Source organism: Physcomitrium patens, chromosome 24 (assembly GCF_059467195.1).
Source record: "Physcomitrium patens ecotype Gransden chromosome 24, ASM5946719v1, whole genome shotgun sequence".
NCBI classification, from domain to species: Eukaryota; Viridiplantae; Streptophyta; class Bryopsida; order Funariales; family Funariaceae; genus Physcomitrium; species Physcomitrium patens.
The window spans coordinates 4,662,779-4,685,673 of NC_143433.1; the positions used below are offsets into that span (position 1 = coordinate 4,662,779).

General features: G+C 31.5%; 2 protein-coding genes across 2 annotated transcripts; one reads left to right on the plus strand and one right to left on the minus strand.

Moving 5' to 3' along the window:
* Positions 1 to 14,503: 14,503 nt before the first annotated feature.
* LOC112276856 (GDT1-like protein 3) lies at positions 14,504 to 18,180 on the plus strand. The gene is made up of 9 exons (XM_024508622.2): positions 14,504 to 14,838; positions 15,106 to 15,174; positions 15,904 to 16,047; positions 16,196 to 16,294; positions 16,552 to 16,624; positions 16,785 to 16,864; positions 17,084 to 17,170; positions 17,386 to 17,445; positions 17,612 to 18,180. The coding sequence occupies exons 1-9, from the start codon at positions 14,770 to 14,772 to the stop codon at positions 17,798 to 17,800; spliced, it is 870 nt and encodes a 289-aa protein (XP_024364390.1). The 5' UTR covers positions 14,504 to 14,769; the 3' UTR covers positions 17,801 to 18,180.
* Positions 18,181 to 18,352: 172 nt separating this feature from the next.
* On the minus strand, positions 18,353 to 21,939 carry LOC112276854 (eukaryotic translation initiation factor 3 subunit E). The gene is made up of 8 exons (XM_024508621.3): positions 21,463 to 21,939; positions 21,094 to 21,248; positions 20,484 to 20,711; positions 20,124 to 20,245; positions 19,685 to 19,904; positions 19,202 to 19,482; positions 18,839 to 18,963; positions 18,353 to 18,618 (listed from the first exon to the last, which is right to left on the minus strand). Exons 1-7 carry the CDS (start codon positions 21,668 to 21,670, stop codon positions 18,855 to 18,857), a joined length of 1,323 nt encoding a protein of 440 aa, XP_024364389.1. The 5' UTR covers positions 21,671 to 21,939; the 3' UTR covers positions 18,353 to 18,618; positions 18,839 to 18,854.
* Positions 21,940 to 22,895: the final 956 nt, after the last annotated feature.

The following is a 22,895-nucleotide window of genomic DNA, read 5'->3' on the forward strand; positions in this document are numbered from 1 at the left end:
TATCATGGAAAGTTCCAAAGACAATTAGAGATGTACAATGCTTTCTTAGCTTTGCTAACTTCTATTGGATCTTCATCAAGAATTATTCTCAAGTTGCTACTCCACTCACTCGGTTGATATGTAAAGACAAGCTCGAATGGAGACCTCTAGTAGAAAAAGTATTTCAAGATCTTAAGACAGCATTTACTATGGCTCCAATCTTGGTATATCCGGACTTTGCAAAGGCCTTCTATTTGGAGACTGATGCTTTAGATTTTGCTATGAGAGTTGTACTTTTGCAGATAGGCGCAAACAAGAAGCTTCATTCGGTTGCGTTCTACTCTCGAAAGTTTTCTTCTGTCAAGATTAACTATGAGATCTATGATAAAGAACTTCTTGCGATGGTGGATTCTTTCCAAGAGTGGCGTCACTTTCTCAAAGGAGTTGCGCATCCGATGACCGTTTACACGGATCACAAGAATCTGGAGTACTTCATGTCGGCTCGGGTTCTAAATCATTGTTAAGTTAGATAGAATATGTTACTATCCAGATTTGAATTTGTTATTACTTATTGACCTAGGAAGCAACAAAGACTATCTAATGCATTGTCAAGGAGATCATATCCAGTGCCAAAGGCTGGAGAAGCAACATTTGATCAACAATGTACAACATTATTGAAGTCGGAACAATTCAAGCTTTGCTCTGCTATAGTACCAATTGATGCTGACTTTCTCAACCAAATATGTACTGTGACTATTGGAGATTCTATAACCCCTCGATATCATGCAATATGTTAATAATGACAAGTTTAAGGTAGAAGGAAATCTTTTATACTTTGAAGAGCGGTTGTATATTCTAAAGAGACCAGCTTGACTCTGAGTTCTCCAATCTTAACAAGACTTTCCAGTTGCGAAATATTTTGGATTCAATAAGACCTTGAAACTTATTTCTTGAGATTTTTGGTGGCGCCCAATGTGGAAGGACATCAAGGATTTTTTCCTCTCCTGTGACATTTGTTCAAGATCGAAGAACCCTCGATATCGTCCTTGCTCTCTTCTTCAGCCATTGCATATTCCACATCGACCATGGTCTTCAGTTTCTATGGACTTCATTACAGACTTGTTGCCATCAAATTCATTTGGCAACATCTTTGTTATGGTAGATCGGCTTAGAAAGATGGCACACTTTGTCCCTTGCAAGAAAACATCATCAAGCAAAGACATAGCAAGGCTCTTCCTTAATAGTGTATATCGATATCATAGTTTATCAGATGATATCGTGTTGGATCAAGGAATCCAATTCGTATCAAAGTTTTGGAGATCCCTCTTTGAGATATTAAAGGTGGATATCAAGCTTTCTTCAACTTTCGATCCTCAAATTGACAGCCAAACGGAATAGGTGAATCAAACTTTAGAGCAGTATTTACGATGCAGCATCAACTATTAGCAAGATGATTGGACTACATATCTATTGTTAGCCGAATTTATATATAACAACACCCTTCATGCGTCAATTCAATAAACACCATTCTTTTCCAACTATGGGTATCATCCAAAGCTTGCTTTGTTGAGTCCGTCAACTAATAAAAACTCGACAGCTGAAGGATTTGTGAAACAACTATCGGAGCTTTAAACTACGTTGAAACTTCAATTGCAAACCACCCAAGAAGCTTACAAGGTGTTCGCAGATAAATTTCGGAATCAGGCACCTACTTTCAAAATTGGAGATAAAGTATGGCTGCTTCGACGAAACATTAAAATCAAGTGGCTATGTGATAAGTTGGACTACCAGAGATTGGGACCATTTGTCATCCAGAAGCAAATTAATCTAGTAGCATATCGTCTAGGATTACCGGTTGCTATGAAGGTACACCCAATCTTTCATGTTTCTTTGTTGGAGCCTTATCGAGAGTCGTCTTTTCTTGGAAGAGTACAATGTCCACCACCTAGTATTGAAATTGAGAACCATGAGGAATACAAGGTAGAAAAGGTACTAGATTCATGGCGTAAGTGGAGGAAATTGAAGTACCTAGTGCATTGGAGCGACTATGATATCAATGAGCGCACATGGGAACTAGCAAAAAATCTTATCAATGCGTGACAAAAGATATAAGAGTTTCATCGACAATATCCTCAAAAACCTAAGCCTTTTTTATTAAAGTTTTTTAGTGAAGTTCCTTGTCCTTGAAGTCTCTTAATCTTCAACCTTATAAAGAAAGGGGGGGGGGAAGGAACCTCTAAAAGACATAGTTAGAGACTATAAATCTGTAATCTGAGCCAATTCTTCCATATTTAGTGCTTGTATTTTTTGGTCTGATATGGATAGCCAAGAGATAGATACCATACCAATTATGTCTTCTTAACTAAGTATCTCACGAAGACGATTCCGAGATGAAGAATTACCTATATCACAAAGAGGACAGAGGTTACCTAGTAACAGGTCGCTAGTAATTGTGTTTGAGGTAGAACCTGCCTACGGTGATCTTCCCGAAGGAGTGTTTGCAAGCCATTTTCACAATAAAGATACGAAAGTTCATACCTGGTTGGAAATTGAAGGCGTAGGATACTATCATTGGTTACAAGGACCAATGAACTACTTGTTGTGCGAACAACAATTAGAGTATATTGTAGACACTATGCGACAAATTTTTAACTTCTTATATTAGTACTGACTTGCAATAGGAGTGCTTCTCAGAGACCTCGAAGCTAAAAAGAGGGATGATGTCAAGGACATATACTAGAAAATTGTAGAAGATTCTAGAAGATTTTAGAGAAGCTTTGTACTTTGTGGAAGCTGCTTGAGAAGCTTTCTAGTTTGTGGAAGCTACTTGAGAAGCTTTTTAACTCGTAGAAGGTGCTTGAGAAGCTTCCTAGTTTGTGGAAGCTATTTGAGAAGTTTCTTAGCTTGTAGTATATATAGGAGCCGAGATTGAGGGGATCCTCAGTCTCGACAACACATCTCTTGGAGCTCTAGCTCACCTCTCTAGTGTTGTTCTCGTACTCATCTGATTAATCTAATTCTTGCCAATTCTTCTTCAACTTCTTGTTTAGATTTCTAGTCAATATTCTAAATTCATGACAACTCAAGACAAATTGTAGAGACTCACAATATTAAGAGCTACAAAATTTAGCAAATTGATGGGATTAATTTGCGAAGACATTGGAATTGGAAGAACATTATGTACTAGCAAAGTAAAGTCATCAAGTATATGAAAAATATGCAATAGCAAAGGTGCATCTTCAAAGACAACAAAAACACTTGTTAGAAGAATTGGAGCTAGAGCATTGAAGGTAGCAAAAGTAGATCCAAGGGAGTCTACTAGACCAAAAGTGGAAGACATAGGAAGCATTGAGATAGAGGCTCTACTATTGAAGAGGCCATTGAAATAAAAAAATAAAGACAAGAGAGTTGAATTGGAATCATTCAAAAGAAAAGAAGTCTGGACCGCTTTATGGGGAGGAAAAAGATCTTCTTGGAAAGCAACATTTTGTAAGACTAATAATACATTAGTGAGTTTATTTTGGAGTTTATAAGCCTTCCTAAAAGAGCTATATTCTAATAAAATACATTTATAAGTTTTTTTTGTAAACTTGATTTGAAGAAGATCAAGAATTCTTATAAAACATGTGCTTCTAAAGATACAAAGATGAGTGAGATTAATTTTACATTTATACCATCTTTTGAAAGGAGTTGGATCACATAGAATATCTTTAGTTAGAGTTTTATTTTAAAGACAAGTTGCATATGTAACAACTTCACTCTAATAGTGATTTGCTAAGTTGGCATCATGAATCATACAACATATAACATTTAAGAATATTTTATTTTTACATTCAACAATACTATTTTTCTTTGAGCTATAAGTTATTGTTAATTGATATTCTATACTATGAATGGATAGATAATTATCAAATTCAAATGAGGGACGTTTTCTTAATTGATTCAAAGAAAACATATTTTAAATCTAATTTGGATCTTAGTCTATATATAAAAGATTTTAAAGAATTTAAAGTATTTATTTTTTGTCAAAGAAGATGAAGAATTATATATCAAGAATAATCATCAATAAAAGTTATATAATATTTGAAGTTGGAAAAGATTGAGGTGGCCATTCAACTACTTAAATCTGAATGTGCAAGTTCAAGAAGTTGCATAGTGCAAAAAGTAGCAACTTTAGAGAATTTAGTAATAATTTGTTTTCCATGCAGGCAAATAGAGCACATTTGACGTAATAAATTTTTGAATAATAGGCCAATAGGAAAATTATGTTGAGTGAGTTGTTTTAGTTGAGGTGTGCTTATATGCCTAAGGCTGCAATAAAACATGGATGTTTGTTTTCTATTGATTTATTGAGAAGAGAAAGTTTTATAAAGAATTGTGGTATGTGCATAAATCAAAAGTTATAGAGGTAGATGATATTCATACTATTTAATAATAAAAAGATAAGTTGAGATAGGAGCTAGATTGTTAGAAGGAACTTCTGTCAAAAAGTCATAGCCAGAAGAAAGACTAGTGCTATTGAGAGGTAAAAAAATAATAGTTCTCTTTTTGGCCAAAATGTATCAAAGAATACATAAGAAGCATCAAAAGATGGACAATCCAAGGTCAGTTCTTTGTATTAGAGATGACGAAACTTACAGTGACTAATTTTTTGGAAATAAGATATAAGACAATAACAAGGGTGTCAAGAAGCAAATTGGAAGATTTGATAGTATTAGACTTAAAATTGCTAACAGATGAAAGTAATGGTAGTAAGGCATGTCAGCGAGCAATAAATTTATTGAAATAGTAGATAGATTGATTGATAATGGAAATGAGCTGAGAAGCATTAGAGCTTGCGAAGACTTAAAGAAACTAATAACTACCAAACAAGGGCCTAGGGATTAAATATTAATCATGTGAATGAGATGAGCCAAAGTTGAAGAATCATGAAAGACTATGGTTCCGAGTAAATGATATTTTTTGTAAGATGACAAATGACCAATACTATGTTATCTAAATCAAATAAGTTACACTTTTGATTTTTAATGAGTAATCTTCTTCCATAATTATCATGTTTTCTTATAAAAAATAGGTTTTTGTAAAGATTTGATATATAAAAGGTATTTTTAAGTTAGAAGACATATCCATTTATTAATCATATTTTAATTGTGCCTTTATTATATATTGATAATTTTTTTTTCAAGATGCACTTTATTGTCATAAAAAAAAAAAATTGAAAGTCAAGAAAATAATGTCTTATATAAAATAAATGGTAAGTAGTTCCTCTATCATCAACATAGTGATTGCTTTTGATTTTTTTTAGGTTTTGGAGCTCTTTTCAAGCAATAAACTTGAATATAATAGAAATTTGCATAGAAAAAAGGAGAGAATCCTTCAACATCTTTTATTTTTTAGTATGAATTTGATTTTTTAAATATGTGTTGTATTACAATAATATTTGTAATAACTTTGTTTTTGTTTTGAAAATAATATTAGCTCCAATGTCCCATTTTCTTACAATAAGGATATAGAGTTGTTGGTTTAGTCTTGATTTTAATAAATTTGAAGTTTTTTGTGGTATTTTTTATAATAAGACAAAATTACCACTTGCCTTTTATTTTGCAACCTACAAAAAAAGCTTGAGTTTCTAAGAATGAGCCTTTTATGGCTGTTTTTTCTTTGAAAAGAATTAAAATTAATGTTGGAAGGGTGGTAGTTCTAGTTGTCTTTAATATTTGTATGATAGTTCCATATTGAAATAGCATAGTTCTCATTAAGGTGAGAATTTCTATTTCGACTAGAATTATTACTCTTATGGAACCATATAATTAGAAAAGTGTAGAAATTATGCAAAAGTTGTATGACGGATTTGCCTACTTGCATTTTTATATTACAAACTTTTCTTATAAGTAGGCTAGAATATCTATACTATTTATTGAATATATAGTTTTGAGGGCTAATCATGCTTCATTTTTAGATTAATATGCTCAAATATGAAAGATAATATTATCCAAATGGAAGCAAGAGCATTTTTTTTTTTTTTTTTTGTTTTTTTTGGTTTTTTTTTTCTTTTCATATAAGTATTATTGCTTGATTTGTTGGAGTGGACTCTATTATAGTATTTATATCTTGAAGTGGTGTTGGTTCTTTGTCTTTACTATACACAATTTTTCACATGTCTTCAATTTCAAATTTCATTTATATCTTATTTTTTCAAAATATTAACCAAGTGCCATCAAACTTTGTCCAATCCTTAATTGTATTGCTATTTGTAGCCATGTTGTGTAAGAAAAAGGATTCTCAGTACCCTAGTTTCTATAAAAAATATCTCCAATGCATCAAATTTTTGTTTTTGATAAACTTGTTTACTTCTTTTTTGGAATTTCTACAAAAAAAAATTTTAAAAAAAAATTTAATATCATATTAAAACATAGGTATATATAATTAGTAAATATAATGTAAATTCTATACAAATAAATAAAATATATAATATGTATATATATATTCAAAATATATTTGATATATGAGGCTTTATGCTATTGAAGCAAGTACACTTGTGGTGGTTGCATCTATTTATGTGAATGTAACCATTTCATTCTATAAACTGTTAATTTAATTTAATTATTTTTTTAAACAAGCAGTAACCTTAGTCAAATGAAGATACTTTCAAAGGTCATGGTAGTGAGGCCAAAAAGTACTTTAATATAAAGTTCTATGGAGATAGATTTTCATAACAAAATGTTTGTCTTATTGTAACAAATTTCATCAAAGATTTGAATCAATGGAATGGTGAAATGGTAGCAGCACGGTGAAAAGTCATTGTTGTTATTACTTGAAGCTCGCAATGGCTCACAAAAAGGGCACTACCACTCCAAAGCCTTGCTTAGTGGTAGGAAACTTTGACAGTGGTGTAGGTTGACGAGTGTAATGATATGGAGGGAGGCTGCAGACGTGCATATGAATCAATGTGGCCAAAAGCCTAGCTAGCATTTTGAATGGGGCTTTTAAACTCATGTTATTTTTTTTCATTCATTTAATTTATTAGTCCATGTATATGCTTTTTAATGAATGGAGTAATTATCTATATAAATATATATATATATATATATATATATATATATATATAAAAATTAGGATATATTTAAATTTATTAATTTTTTTCACCTCAAATATGGCATATCTAGTTAAAGTTCAGTTAGAAGATTAATTAAAAGAGAACAAAAGTGTAAAGGAATGTTGAAGAAGTATTTATTGCAATGTGATTTTATCACCATAAGCTATTACGCAACACACCAAAATCACAACCATCAATCCAAATATATCATAGAATTTAAAATAAAACATATGATTTTTTAATTTACTAAAATTAATATATAAGCATGAAATTTGATATTTTTATGTGCAAAAAATAATAGTACATTGTAGAAAGATATACAAAGTCTTTTATGTACAAAAAACATAAAAATTCTGACATAAGATTTAAAAATTAAAGTAAGGTGATAGAATGTAATGAAAAAATACAGAGAAGTTTCTATAAAGATAAGAAATAAAACTTGCAAGAAAAAAGAAACAAAATATAGTTTAAGGAAATCTAAAGTAATAGATAAATAAAATAATTTTCTATTTTTTCATCAACTATAATATGATATATTTAATAAATTTAATATATTTATCTATATAAATTAATAAAAAATAATAAATTATTATTATTTTCATAATAATTTAATATAATATAAATATTTAAAGGAATTTATATTTAGTTTTAATTTTCTTGTTGAAAAATATCTTGCCATTTTTTTATCTATATATGTTTTATTTGTCTTAAATTATAGATAATTTTCTACTAAAATTGATATTGGTATATATAAATTATCAATATATTATTATTTATTTACACTATATCAATACATATTATTATATGTGTACATACATAATCCGTACTATTAAATCTTAAATCCTATAATAATTATATATCTTAAAAAAATAAAATAAAATTTGATCATAGAAAAATATATGTTATAATAAAATAATTTGATTTATTAATTAATTCTATTTATGAGATTCATCAAAAGAATTAAAAAAAAACTAAAAAAAATCTATAAATATTTAGACAAGAATTTTGGAATTTACATTTAAAATTTAGGATTTAGGAATTTATACTTTGGATCTTATTTAGAAATTTAAAGTTTAAAATTTAGAATTTGATTAAAAAAATAACTTCTTCTAGACTACTATTTTGAAACAAAAAAGTTTTTTTTTCTTTTAGACTTGTCTAACCTTAAAAATATTAAGTTATATTTTAAATAAGAATTTATTTAGAATTTAGGATTTATATTTAGAGACATTAAATATCAAATTGTTGATTAAAAGATCTGTGTACTAGTAGAAGCTTTAGAATTTCTGGTTGGATATTACAAGAATATATCAAAATATTTTGACGAATTTTTCTTCTACTTTTTCATGAACTTACCTTCACATTTGATGCTTGAAATTTTAATGATTTGATTACAATCATAGTTTTTTTTTTTTTTTTCTTTTTTTTTTGTAGATCTATATTTTATTTTTAGAATTTAGACTTTTGAAAATCTAAGTAGATAGGTGGATTAGTCCAAAAAATAGTGTGATGTAAAATTTTTTATATTTTTTAGAACAAAAAGGACTAATCAAAATTTGAACAAGTTAGAGTTTTGAGTGATCTGATTTTATTATTTATAGAAGCTTTTTTTGGTTATTATGTTTTCTAAAATAAATTAAAGAATTAAAATTTTTTGTTTTAGTAGAAACTTCTAGATTTCAAAGAAATAAATTATGATCAAGATCATCTTGAATTTCATATATATAATAATGATAAATCTAGTTCTTAAATAACTAGAAATTTGATTAATATTATTATAATTATATATATATATATATATATATATATATAAATTAATGACTAAAAAGTGGAGAAGATCACATTATGTCCTTGCATCCAAATTTTTGGCATAAGTAATATAATAAATTATCTTTAAATATAAGATTAGACACATCTTCAAACTCCACATTTCTTTGGAAGTTATTTTAGCCATGGCACTTATAGAATGTCTCTTATATATATATATATATATATATATATATATATATTGCTACAAAAAAAATTCTAATTCAAATATTTGGACATGCATCATGCTAATGACTGCTTTTATAATAATATAGTTGTCTTCTTTAACAACTTTATTTTGTTGTAATATACATAAGGCACAAATTTTATATAATATGTTATATTTTTGAATTATTTTTTAAAACTTTACTAATATATATTTTCTACCATTTCTGGAATAAAATACTTTATATATATATATATATATATATATATATATACAATTGTCAAATTCCAAATTTAAAATTTCTGAAATCATCTATGGCACATTATTTTTGCTTTTAGTGGATATATTTACAACTTTAAATAATAGTTGATATAGGTCAATAAGTATTATATTCCATTTAACAACATTATCTTTATTAGACTACATATATTAAAATATATTATTTTTGTATCCCTTAATAACATAAGTTCTATAGTTTTATAGAAATAAATGTATATATGATTACTTTATTTTCTATTTTTTAATTTTTTTAGTACTTTCTATTTTTAATCATAAAGCATCTAATTATTTCAATTAAATATATTCAATCTTTTTCAAATGATTGTGTAAGTTGAAATAAGTCCAAATCAAATGTTGTCCAAATAGCACATAACAAAGTCATCAAAGAATTCACAAAATACATTCGTTATGAAACTTTAGAAAATAGCTAGTGCATTTGTAAGGTCTAAAGGCATGGCATTGTATTTAAAGTTTATATATCTTTTTTGATGCATACTAGATTATAAACTTTATAGAGATCTACTTTGATGTAGATCTAAATTTCATCCAATTGGTCAAAAAGTCCAAATATCAATGATAAAGAATAATTTTTATTATTATTACTTTGTTGATATTGTGGTAGTTAATGCACTTTTGCAAAGATCCATGCTTTTTCTTTACAAAGATTATAGATACACTAGTAGGAGATTTGAAATGGAAAATAAAATTATTTGCTAAATTCTTATTTTTATACTCTTTCAATGTTATAAACTAGTTTTGTGATAAGTTATAAATTGAACCAAAAGATGATTGTGTGTCATCTTAAAAATCTATAGCACAATTAAATAGAAAATATTTTAATAAGATATTTTTATTTATCATTTCAAATACATCTTTAAATTCTTTATATTTTTTAAAAAAGGGTTGTTGGACTACTTGCCACTTCAGATATTAGAATTGCATAAACAACAAAAGAAGTATCTTTCTTGATTTCTCTCATAAAAACTTTGGCTTTAGTAAAATAAATCTATATTCTTTTAGATCTATAAGATATATGGAATTTTTTAAAATTTTTAGTGGTAATAGGTTGTAATATTTTAAAAGAATTTATTTTACAAAATATTCAATTTTTACAAAGATTATATCTTTTCAATAAAGAAAGTCTAAAATATTAGAATTAGATTAAAACCAAATGATATTAAATATAACTCAACTACTATGGTTTTCTGATATTACGTCTAATAGACTAGTGTCATGAATATGATTTTAGAGTATAAAGGTCGACCATCTATGACCTCTATATAGACAACATTGAATTTCTTGATTATAAAATTTTATGGATTTAAAAATATTCTAAGTCATTAAAGAAAGCAAAGTTTTATAAATCTACAAAGAAATAATTTTGAGTTTTTGAGCATACAAACATATCAACATGATAAAACAACAAGAAGGATTAGATGATAATACAAGATCTTATTTGATTTGTGGAGTAGAAGAATTGAGCCACTATCATGTTAAGTAAAAATTAGCTTAAGAATGCATTAGGCATCTAAGTGTAGAAGAATTTTATCTTACTTTAAAGTTTGATTAAAACCAAAAAAAATGCATAAGGTTTTTAAAAACTTCTTAAAAAATTTAAATAATCTAAAAAAACTTATTACATTATATTCAACTTAAAGTAAACCTTAAACAATCATAATCAAGAATTATAATTAAATTCTAAGGAAATCACAAATAATCCTAAAGAAATAGAATATAAATCTTGAAGAAAAAATATCCCAAATAAATAATAGTAAAAAATAAAAAATTAAGGTATCTTAAAAAAATAATAAAAAAATTCTAAAGAAGGACAAAAGAAATCCTAAAAATCCTAGTCAAATCCTAGGTAAATACCACGATAGATTTTAAACCTCAATAAATTTTACACTTATTATTTTTGTTAATTCAACTTTCTTACACATTTCAAAGTATTAAACATAGAAAAATACACAAATTTTCAAGAAAATCTAATATACAAATTAAAAGAAATGAGTCAAGCTTTGATTAGATGTAGGCCGTTTTTTTTCTCCAATCTCAATGTAAACCTTCAATATCTTGAATATCTCTCTCTTAAACCATTGAATTGTTTTCAAAATTGGTATGAATGTAAAAAACTGTCAACCAACAAAACATTGAAAAAATATTTTAATCCAATTGACATCTTTCTTAATATCTAAACAATCCTCATTGACTTTCAAAACCTAATTTCTAAGATCCTAACTCACTTGGACCCTAATTACTTTTTATTTTACTATCTAATTGAACTTAAATTCATATTCCATATTTATTACAACTACATTCAAAAAGCTGTAAAAAATCATCTATGGATCTACTATAAAACTCACACAATTGAGGAAAATGTAACTTACTTTTTATTCAATACAAAACCAAGTCATTAAAAACAATCCAAACTTTTTGAAGTTCTTACAAAGTAAATATGCATTCAAATCCCTCAAAATCAATATTTATAAAATCTTATCAAGTTTTCTTATGAAATCTATACTTTTTTCAAAAAATAAAATAAAAAAATAAAATAAAATTTTTTTGTTGTAGGAATGTGGTTTCATCCCTCAAGTCCGGTTTTGACCCTAGTTTATAACCGGCCTTCTATAGATATCAATCTAAGATTTATCTAAGTAATTTTTTTATTGCTACTCTTTATTTCTATCTAAAATTTCTTATAATACTATTTTTGCTAATATATCTTATTTTACTTTATTTATGTTCTTAAAAAATAAATAAAATTTATTTTTACAAAAAAAAAAAAAAAAAAAAAACATTAATACTTATTAATTTTACTATATTCTTAATTATTATCTATATTTCTAAGGTAATTTGCTACCATAATTTAAAATAAGTTCTTCTATAGTATGATATTTTCTTCTTTCTACTACCAAATAGTCATGTTACAATATAATATCACATGCTCTTTTTTGTGGCTAGACATCATTGTTTTTTTTCAAAGTATTGTATGATGTGACCACACTCCTCATTTGATAAGTATGCTAACTCTTTTTGTAGAAATTATCAATCTTACAAACAAGTTTTCTATAGTACAAACATATGTTGTGTTCTCTTATACTCTTCTTTTCTTCATCAAATAGGAATTTGAAGAAAATTGCATCAATATACATATCTTTTGCTATTAAAATTTTGTTATAATAAGGAGATGTAGAAAATACAAAATAAAGGCGTAATATTGACAATATGTGTTTATCTTATTGTATTGTTGAAAAAATCAATAAATGCACTTCACAACTTAATTGATGGCTTCATTGAATAATTGAAGATTATAAGTAAATAATAACATATTGTTTATTTTGAGTAACTTTCAATGAAATAGTCTTATTAATGCTTCTTCTCTCTAATAATGTTTCTTTTATTTGGTGTTTAGAATACATACTACATAAATCATATTAAAAAAAAGATTAAAAAGAGGTCTTAGTATCAAAAAGCATAATTTAGCCATCTACATGAATGAATTGAGATGGATAATAAAAATTTCTATTTTTATTAGCCAAAAGTCATATCCAATGGTCTTTAAGAAGGTTGTCTAAGCCTTATTAAGAATTAAGATTATTCTTTTTGAATCCTTCAAATATCAATGGCTTAATTTGGTAAGTTTATGGTTTTGAGTATGAATTTGGTACAAAAATAGAATAATTTTGAGTTTTTGTAAAAGAAAAATATGCACTCAGAGTCAAGGTGTTGATTTTGTATCTATAGCCATTATTTGGGACATAACACATGTATATAGAAAGCAATGAAGGAAATTTTTATATTTTTAACTATATTTTATATATGGGGCTTGATAAAATCTAAGTTAGGATAAATAAGATATTGAGTGTTGAAATCAGCATTTGGAATTGAGGGTAGTAAGTTACTTGATTAATTAGTATTTGTATTTTGAGCTATATCTAGTATTTTAATAAGGTTTTGATTCATTTTTTTATTTTTTTAAGAATATGTAATATGTTAAAGAACTACATAAAATTTTTGGTGGCATTTGGATTTTGAATTTTTGAGATATGAAGAAAATAATACTCAAGTGTTTATAAATTAGGATTTAGAGCATTTGCTAGGATTTTCAAGATGCCAAATGATTAGAAGTGAATCTACTATCAATTGTTTTTTTTGAGGTAAAGCTTGAAAGTATATGCTACATTGTGCAAAAATATGAGAAAAATTAAAAATTTGAATTAAAAGATATGAGATCCTAAAGTTTGAAAAAAAAAAAAAAAAAAAAAAAAAAAAAAAAAAAACTTTTGCAAGTAAATAAGGATTTTTTTTTAGAATTTGATCATTTTATGCATATCTATGGGTTTTTAGGAAGCAAGAATTTGTGGAGGTATAAAAGATGGATATATAGAGCTATAATAATTTTTTGATACATAGAATACATAGATAAGTCTTTCAAAAGAAATTATGGATTTTCTATAAAGTTATTGAGAATCTCACTTGTTGGCATTTGGTTATTTGTGGATTGGCATAGCAAAGGCTATTAAGAGATTTACAGATGCCATAGAAAGATTTGTATATGAATCTACTTAAATATAAAAGCTTCTTGTTTATACAATTTTTTTTATTATTATTTTTATATCTATTTATCCTTCATATTAAGGACAAATCATTTATTAGAACTTGGCCAATAAATTCAAGATAAATTCTCTATATCTAAATATTCATAATATTTCCAAATTTTAAAATCATGCCACACAACACTACCTTCTTTTTTATGGTTGTTTCTTTTCTTCTAAAAATTATATCTTACAATTACACAAATAAGTAATCAAATGAATTTCTATTTTACAACTACAATAATAAAAATAAAAATAAAAATAAATCAAAGTATCTTTTATTATCAAATATCCATTATTTAAAATCTTTCAAATAGCATTAAATTGGAGAAGCTGATGTTCCAATCATGATAGCAAAGCGACCTAAAGCTCCAACTAAAACCGCAAAGGAGTGGGGGAATGCAACTTGGATCGCAAAGGGGTGGGAGAATTCAATTAGGACCAGAGGGGTGGGAAATCCAGCTAGGACTGAGAGGGTCCAGCTAGGATTGCAAAGGGGTCAGGAGAGCTGAGTTGGAAGCCGAGCTGGACAATAAGGCGGGGAGGGAGGAGGAAAAGGAAGAGGGGCCTCACGTCGCTGACTCCAATCCTGTTCCGCATTTTGCACCCCAATTGCGCACTCGCGCCCCATCTCCGCTGTTCGCGACGCATTCATTTGGAAGTGCTGCTGCGGCCCTCTCGTAGTTCCTCGATTCGAGTTTCCGAGTCTGGCTACGAGGAGAAACGCTGAAGTAGAGCGTAGAAAAGGAGACGTTGCTCGAGAGCGGTTTTTTCTTTTTTTCTTTTTTTTTTCTTTTCTTTTTTGTTGTTTGCCGCAGGAGCCGAGTCTTTAACACTCAGATCTGGCCATGGCGTCCTTGTACGCCATGCGCCTGGTGGTCTGTCTGCTCTTACTGCCTTGTTTACATGCACAGAAGGTAGCCATTGACCTCGACTTCTGTTTTTTACATTTCGGGGTTTTTCGGGGTTTTTGGTTTTAGCAATATTAAGGGGCTGTGAGATCTTTGTTGAACGTGGAAGATATGTGCTGTTTCCAGTTTTGGGATTTTTTCAGGTACTAAGTTGCATTAGTTCGTCATTATGGGTTTACAGAGAATGCTGGGGTTTTTTACATGGTGTTGGCTTAGAGTGGGTGGAGATCTGGGGAATAATAGGTTGATCAGCAGTGCTGATGGTGTTTGCAGCTGGAAAATGGTGTGGAAGGAGCCCTCGCTGTTTCTGAGAGTGTCGACACCACTTGGGGTCGCAATAAAGTATGTCTTTTGCTGTCAATTCTCTGAAGAGATAGTGATTTGTCTTGTTAACTTGCACCACTTTATGGCATTCTCTATTCTCATGGGTTTTGTTCAGGTTTGAGCGTGCCGTAGGTTAGTCAACATTTTTGTCTTCATCCTCTGGAACGAGTTCTTCAATATTGATATACTCATGAATGTGGTGATCGTCCCTGGTTGTGATGCCTTTAGAGTTGGATTTTTCCACTCGCACTGGATGTTTAGTCGATCCTTAGCTTACGAGCATTCTGCCGCTTCCTACCTTTTGTAAGTTGTGAGATGCCGTGATGTGTGCAGCCGGGAATAAGGCTTGTGCTGGGTATTGATCTTCGTCTTACTGAACTTGGGAGAGGCTAATTACTAGAGCTTTGCATGGCAAATATGCGCCTCATCTATAAAATTAAGAAAATTAAGGAAAAAGTTAGGAAGTTTGGGTATGTGTACGAGGTTCAGTTCTAGTAAAGAGAAAGATTAATAATAAGCTCTTGCCTTATTGAAGCATATATTCTGGTGCTTGTTTTACCATGTGTCTGTCATTTACTTCATGCGATTAAACTTCATTATTTGCATACCTATAAATCTTTTGAACATAGGTCAGTGGCAGCTTACCTTGCTTTAAAACAACAATTTAATTAGGCGTGCTTTGTTAATGGATCTGGTTTTGAGAAAGTAATGGGGATCGCTCCCCAATTCATATTTTGGTGTGTGCAGTTATTAATGGACAAAAATGATGTCTTTTCCAAGAGGGAAGCTGTTGTAAGAGAAGCTGGAGGTGATGAGGTTGCCGCAGCAGTTAGTGGCAATGGATTTACGGATGCAACATTCACTAGTCTTTCCATGATCTTAGTCAGTGAGGTAACTGTAAATATCAATGCTATCATAAACTGCCAGTCCTTTTCTGTGAAAAATTTGAAATGGCTGGCTCCATTTCGATTGTAACGATCATGGCTTTCTGGGTACGGTGCAATTGATCTGCATGTAACGCCTGCCACCTTTTTCCCAGATCGGCGATGAGACCTTTATTATTGCTGCGCTGATGGCGATGAGACATCCCCGGGCTGTTGTACTCTCTGGAGCGTTGTCAGCTCTAATCATCATGACTGTAAGTACTCAACAACTTGTAGCTCAGAAGGTCATGGACATCATGATCTCAGCGTTTGGAAGAATGTTAAGTTTTATCAGGTTTTGTGTTCAAGTTGGACTCAAGTAAAGGCCTACCAATGTCTCATCTTTGAAAGACCCGATGAATCATCTACATTGCACAACCATATGACTATGGATTGAGGAAGAGTCATTTCCACTCATTTGTTTCTAGACGCCCAAGTATTCACGCACATCGTTAATGGTGACATAAGACAGGTTTTATCAACTGGACTCGGTGTGATTGTGCCTAATCTGATCAACAAAAATCTAGTCAACCATTTTGCAACAGGTTCTTTGCTTTACGCTTTTCAGTCGTATTTGCATCGTGTTGGTGGTTGTGAATTTGGTGGATGCAGCAGCACCTGACGTCTCGTTGCAAAGGACTGTGCACTAGTTTAGTACTGCTGTTAGTGATATTTATGTAACTTGTTAAACTTCATTGGTGATAGGACTTTACACCTTTTTTGGGTTCCGGCTTCTATTCATTGCATATACAGCTGATAGCACTCCTCAGAAGGAGCTTGAGGAGGTGAGAAATGTCCTACATCTTTTTCATGCTTGATTTACCCTTCTTGTATATGTGTGAGTTCGAAGTAATTTTTTCACTGATAATTAGTGTGAGATAATGGGAGGTAATGTGATGATTTGAGGCATGGCATAGCACAACTAGAAACCTGTTTTCACCCTAGTTAGTGACAAGTTGGTTTACTGATTCTTATATAGCCGTTGTAAGTGAATATCGGTGCAGGTTGAGGAAAAGCTAGAAGGAGGTCCAAAGAAGAAGAATGTAGTTCGTCGCATTTTCTCTCGATTTTGTACCCCTGTTTATCTTGAGGTCTGTCTTCACTACAGATGGTTTTTAATGTGTGAATAAAGAAGCTTATTGAATTACCTCACGCATAGCTTCCATAACGTGGGCATTAATGAGCTTAAGTTTATGTCTGCAATATGCATTTGTATAATGACAGACTCGAGTTATTTTCTATCGTAATCCACTAACAATATGCAGCACCCAGAAATTGCTAATACTGGCTCTGTGGACGCATGCAGTCATTCATTTTGACCTTTTTGGCAGAGTGGGGAGATAGGAGTCAAATTGCAACCATTGCCGTACGTGTTCTCTCTTCTGGCATCTTTGTTCTTTTCATCAAGACTTGTCTCGTTCTGTATTTATTTTATTGTCGCTCCTCTACTTTTAGTAATTGTTGGGTCATGCTATGGCATGCTGCTCAATAACCAGAAAGTCCTTGTATATGAGCGATTTCCTGTGCTGCAGCTGGGAGCACACAAAAACCCTTATGGAGTGACGCTCGGTGCAATTGTGGGGCACTCGATTTGTACTTCTGTTGCTGTGGTGGGAGGACGACTTCTGGCATTGAAAATATCACAACGTACTGTTGCAACCGTTGGAGGCTTTTTGTTTTTGTTTTTTGCAGTGAGCTCTTACTTCTACCCTCCGTTGTAACTGACATTCCTTTCATTCAATTACACTAGACCCTTATCAATCCATTTAATTACTGATCCCCATGGTTCCTGATGGCCCTGCCGCAGCGTTATCCTACTGAATCCTTTTTTGAATATTTATATTCATCTTGCATGTTGGTGATGAAGGCCTTGAGCCTGCCCAACTGCATCGTTTAGAACAGTTGAGGTTTGAGGGATTTTCAATCTATCCCAATTAGTCCCATTTTCAGTTTTGGATTCGAGCCCTTCTGATCTCTGTTTAGGCACCTAGTTTTTTGTACTTTTGGGCATTGATTTGACTCTGTGCCATTCAGTTCAGTTTATTACATGAACTGCTGGATCATTTTTATGATTTAATATTTGATATGGACCTTGCAAGGAGCAGAGGTTACCGGCATGAATGGTCGAAGAGTAAACAATTTGCTGAAACTTTACAATAACAAAAATATTGATCGAAAAAGTTTGTTCGAGTTTGAGTAGCTAATGAAACCTAATTTCTTCTTAAGGTTAAGATAGTTAGCAATTTAGATGAAGCAATATCTTGAGAGTGATATTTCTCAACTGCGCGTATCGTTTATGATTTTTTTCAAATTGATAGATACATAGAATATCCGCATTTCTAACTGTGTTGATGTTAGATAAATGTCCACATTTGAGAATATCATCTTAAAATACATCTGTACATCATGTAGTATCGTTCATTGTATTTCAAACCTTATGAATGCAATTTTTGCACAGTACCATGACTATTTGTAGATTCACCGGTAGAATTAAGCCTACGAAAATCCGAGCAGCACTCCTCTCTGGCTCGCCTTAAGTCTGCAAACAAAATGTGATTATTAACAAACAAGGTCAGATATTTAAAAAAGTTTCCAATCTCTTCCATAAATCACACAGCAACTAAACATATAATAGTTAGTTCCACCCTTTCAGTGCGAGTAAATAATATTAAATTCGCAAGAATAATCAAGTTTTGACATGTTGAGGTAGCTCGCACACAAATATGGTACTCAATGCTGAAAACTGTGACATAGTTTACCGTTAAGCTGACTTAGTTACTGAGCAGCCGAAGCCGTAACAGCCGCAGATGTCAGGATCAAATTACTGGTGAGAGCATAACTTCGCTGGCCAAGAACCTTCGTCTTCTCAATGATTTGTTCGTATCTAATACATGAAAGAAGAATTCGTAAGATCACAAGTAGGGCGCACATAATCCCCCAAACTTCTACAGATTCAAAGCAATGCTTGCAAAAATCTCGTTAAAACAGCTGAACACGTCTCAAAAAGCTAACTTAGTTTGAAAGATAACATCCCTGCAGAGCCCTACCGAAAACATTCTACCAAAAAATCACGGATCGAAGAATGAACGCAATGCTCTCAAATGGGTAAAAAAATCACGTACATATTCGGAGATTGAGTGCCCATAACAACAGTGCCCATCTTCGAATCGATCTTGGCATCCAACCGAGCATTGCGAATAAGATTCGCAATCCATCTTGCGGCATCATCATAGTTCATATTCAATTTTTGAGAGAGCATTCCTATGTCAATGCACTGGTGGATGCGACAGTATGTCTCAAAAATGAAAAGGCGGGCATTTTCCATGAATTCGTCCCGCAATGGAATGGTTACAAAGCCATTCTCCGATAATTGTTTGCCCAAGAAAAAGTCGCTCACAATAACCTGCACAAAGAACAATCTCTTGTAAATACATTGTTCCAAAATAAAGGTCACGAAAGTGCAGAATATTACTTCTTCTGTGCAGCCACAATCTCCTGGAATAACAATAAGACTTAACAAGAATAACCCAATCCAATCACCTCATCGAAAAATACAGTAGATTCACGATGTAGTAGATTTACATGATACACTGTCGCAGTAGTACCTCTTCACATTCACGAAGCTTCTGCTGTGCTCCTTCAAAGTCATAATTTACGTACAAGCATTCCAGAAATTCCGTTACGGGGTCGCTGTAAGTATAGCGCTCCTGTTGGATAACCTTGATCAACTCCTTGATAACGTTCCTCCTCCTTTTGTTAACTATTACAGCTGTAACCAAGTAGCGCAACAAATGATGCGCATTTGTCTGGATAGCGTTCAAGTATCTGCGAGAGAAATTGAAACTTAGTTGTACAAAAGAAGTCGAATCAAGATAGATCTTCCGCGAGTAAATATGACTAACCCAATTACTGATCAAATTCATGAAATGGCATAACCCTCAGTGAACGCAATCATCCGTATACTGAATGTTCAAACTGTGTTTGGTACGATAGCAGAAATAACAAAGTCCAAAAGGCAAAACCCAACAAAACAGCACGACATACCTTTCAGAAAAGAAAAGATCAATGATACCATTCTTTCCGTTGTCATGATTGAAGAAGATAAAAAGACTCCAGTGCATTAACCAAGTCCGTTGTTGCAACTGACTGAGCGGGGAAGCAAAACTCTGTATCGTACAAAGTCTAGACATATAAGATCGAACGTTTCAATGACCTGTACATGTATGGATCTCCAACACAAAACAGACCTCTTATAATTGAGCCATGATTACAAATTCTTGTAGAATCTGTCACTAATTTGAAGTGTAAAGAAGACAGTAGTGGTATCAAGAGTTGAAAGTTAAGAAAATCAGAAATAAATATTTCGAATTCACGGATGCAACAATTGTAATGCCAAGACCCTACCTTGGAGTCAATGGTCTCCTTCAACCGATTCACCTCCTCCGTTGCCACGTCCCAATTTTGCATCAATATCTCACAAGCAAGCTTACCCCAGAGGGCACTAATGCTGCGTTCGCTGTTGGTGCAAAGTGTGCGATACTGATAGAGGTAGTCAGAGGCACCTGAATAGTTTCCACACTCAAACTGGAACTTCGCATACTGGTAAAGAGCCTCAATTTGATCAGAACCGATCTACAAAGAGAAGAAATTCATACGATGTAGTCAGACCTCCAAAGTCACATATCGGAGCAGATGGCAAGGCATGGAAATGCGATGTCATAAGGTGGTCGATTTGCATAGGATCAGCGACAGAACAATAGCACTAACAAAATGGATACAAAAGATATTACTAGAGAACAGAACTAGGATTCCCAAAGCTGTTCTTGTTAAACAACTCTGCGGTGTCAGCGAAATTTGACAGAAGACCATTCCAAGCTATTTAACGTCCCATGACGCACAAACCCAACTTGAACCTTACTATAGAATAGGTGCCGGTGAGTCATCAGATGCAACGGCCTAGTAACTGCATACTGACTACCCGAGGACCCCCAGAGCTTACAGATGTGGAGCTAACCTGGTACCGTTCCTGTAACATCTGCAAATTGTACTGCTGATCAGATCGCAGCTCTTGAACAAGAGCTGGGTTCTGTAAGAAGCTGATTAGAGGCGCCGCTGATTCTTCCAGCACCTTCAGCCGACCAACAACCTCTGCTCTCCTGTCCACCATATCTGGAAAACTTCAAAAATAGATTGTCAGAAATGGGCTTTACGCAAAACATATTCTAATTATCGGAATTCCCTAAAATTTAGTCTGGTGAAAGCAATCAGACACGTACTCACCTCCATGAAAGAACAGTGGCTCAGATGCAACCAAGTAAGCTAATTTTGCTAGGAATTGAAATGCAAGACCAATTTGGAAAATTACATCACCGCCATTTCAGACCTTGTGGGACGTCTTCGGTGTGGTAGAGGCTCTTGTGGATATCCATAGCGTAGTCGACCATGTTGGTCTTCGCCAGCAGCTCGATTTTGGCCTTCAGGATTTGGTCATCGCTGTATAACTGATTTTCCTGAAGAAATTCCAGCAAAGGGAACACGAGGTGCCGGTCCAAGAATGGCGCCACAGCGGCTGTGAGGTCGTATTGCGCCATGGCGATAGCTGGTTGCAGGAGAGCAAGCAAGCAAGCACGCTCGTCGACAACGAGCTCGAGCTCACCCGACGGGCAGCGACAACAGCGCCCTCGTGTGCGAGAGCTAAACCCTAAAAGCTAACTCTCCAAAACCCTAAAAGCTTACTCTGAGAAATTCTAAAAGCTTCGAGGATTGAAGAAGTAAAGAGACAATGCCTGATTATTGCCCTGTTTACAAACTAGCATATTGAGAATTGTTAACTCTGCATCCCCAATTGATATTGCTACACACAAAGTGACCTCCTCATACACAACTAACTAATAACATTCCTCTTTTTTTTCCACATTTTATTTTATTTTATTTTATTTTTTACTGTGAGAAAGGCTGGTGGTTGAGAAAGAGACAGTGAATATTTTAAGAAAAAAGCAGTCACAAACTGTGTGCTTTTTTTTTATTATTATTATTTCATCTCTAATTTTGTTATCAAATTTAAGAATTATAATGTTTCTCTATTAAAAATATAAATTGATATAACATTTAATTAGCCTCATATTTAATATATATATATATATATATATATATATATATATATGTGTGTGTGTGTGTGTGTGTTTTTAATAGATAATTATAATCTAGGATCCAAAATATTTTAAAATCAAATACATAACTTAAAATAAGTTACCAATACAAAGTATCAATATTTTATTTTATTTGTTAAAAAGTTACATGTTGGTTTGCAATTTAAGATTAGTAAACACATGACATAATAAATGAATAAATTAGCAATTGATACAACACATTAAAAGGGATCAACAATCATTTTAGTCTAATTATAGTATTGATTCTTGATGTTGGATAATCTTGTTTTGTTTTGTTTTTTCTTTTTCTTTTTCAAATAAATCATACAATCTAAGAACTAAAAGAAGAGGCTACATAATACAAATGGACAACTTAAAAAAAAAATATATCAAGCTATGCCAAGAAACTATAACATACAAGAAAAAATTAGTAGATAATTATTCTATTGCAATTCAAAAATCTAATCAATGTCAAAATATTGTGTTTAATTTTGATTTTGTGCTCTGAGTTTGACTTCAATATTCTAAATTAAAATTGAAGAAATCACACAAAAACAAAATACATAACCATATGATCTGTTGCAACATGGCCAATTGCTGTATGTAAAAATTACAATTTTAAAAAATGTATTAAGATTTAACTATTATAACTTTCTTTCCTTACAAA

What these genes read in the sequence shown, in the direction of transcription:
- LOC112276856 (XM_024508622.2), top strand. Translation starts at nt 14,770, where the DNA reads ATGGCGTCCTTGTACGCCATGCGCCTGGTGGTCTGTCTGCTCTTACTG. An exon ending in CAGCTCTAATCATCATGACT is followed by an intron (nt 16,295 to 16,551) that starts GTAAGTACTCAA and finishes GACATAAGACAG; the next exon opens with GTTTTATCAACTGGACTCGG. An exon ending in GTCAAATTGCAACCATTGCC is followed by an intron (nt 17,446 to 17,611) that starts GTACGTGTTCTC and finishes CCTGTGCTGCAG; the next exon opens with CTGGGAGCACACAAAAACCC.
- LOC112276854 (XM_024508621.3), bottom strand. Translation starts at nt 21,670, where the DNA reads ATGGCGCAATACGACCTCACAGCCGCTGTGGCGCCATTCTTGGACCGG. An exon ending in AGGAGACCATTGACTCCAAG is followed by an intron (nt 20,246 to 20,483) that starts GTAGGGTCTTGG and finishes TGTACGATACAG; the next exon opens with AGTTTTGCTTCCCCGCTCAG. An exon ending in GGCACTCAATCTCCGAATAT is followed by an intron (nt 18,964 to 19,201) that starts GTACGTGATTTT and finishes TTCATGTATTAG; the next exon opens with ATACGAACAAATCATTGAGA.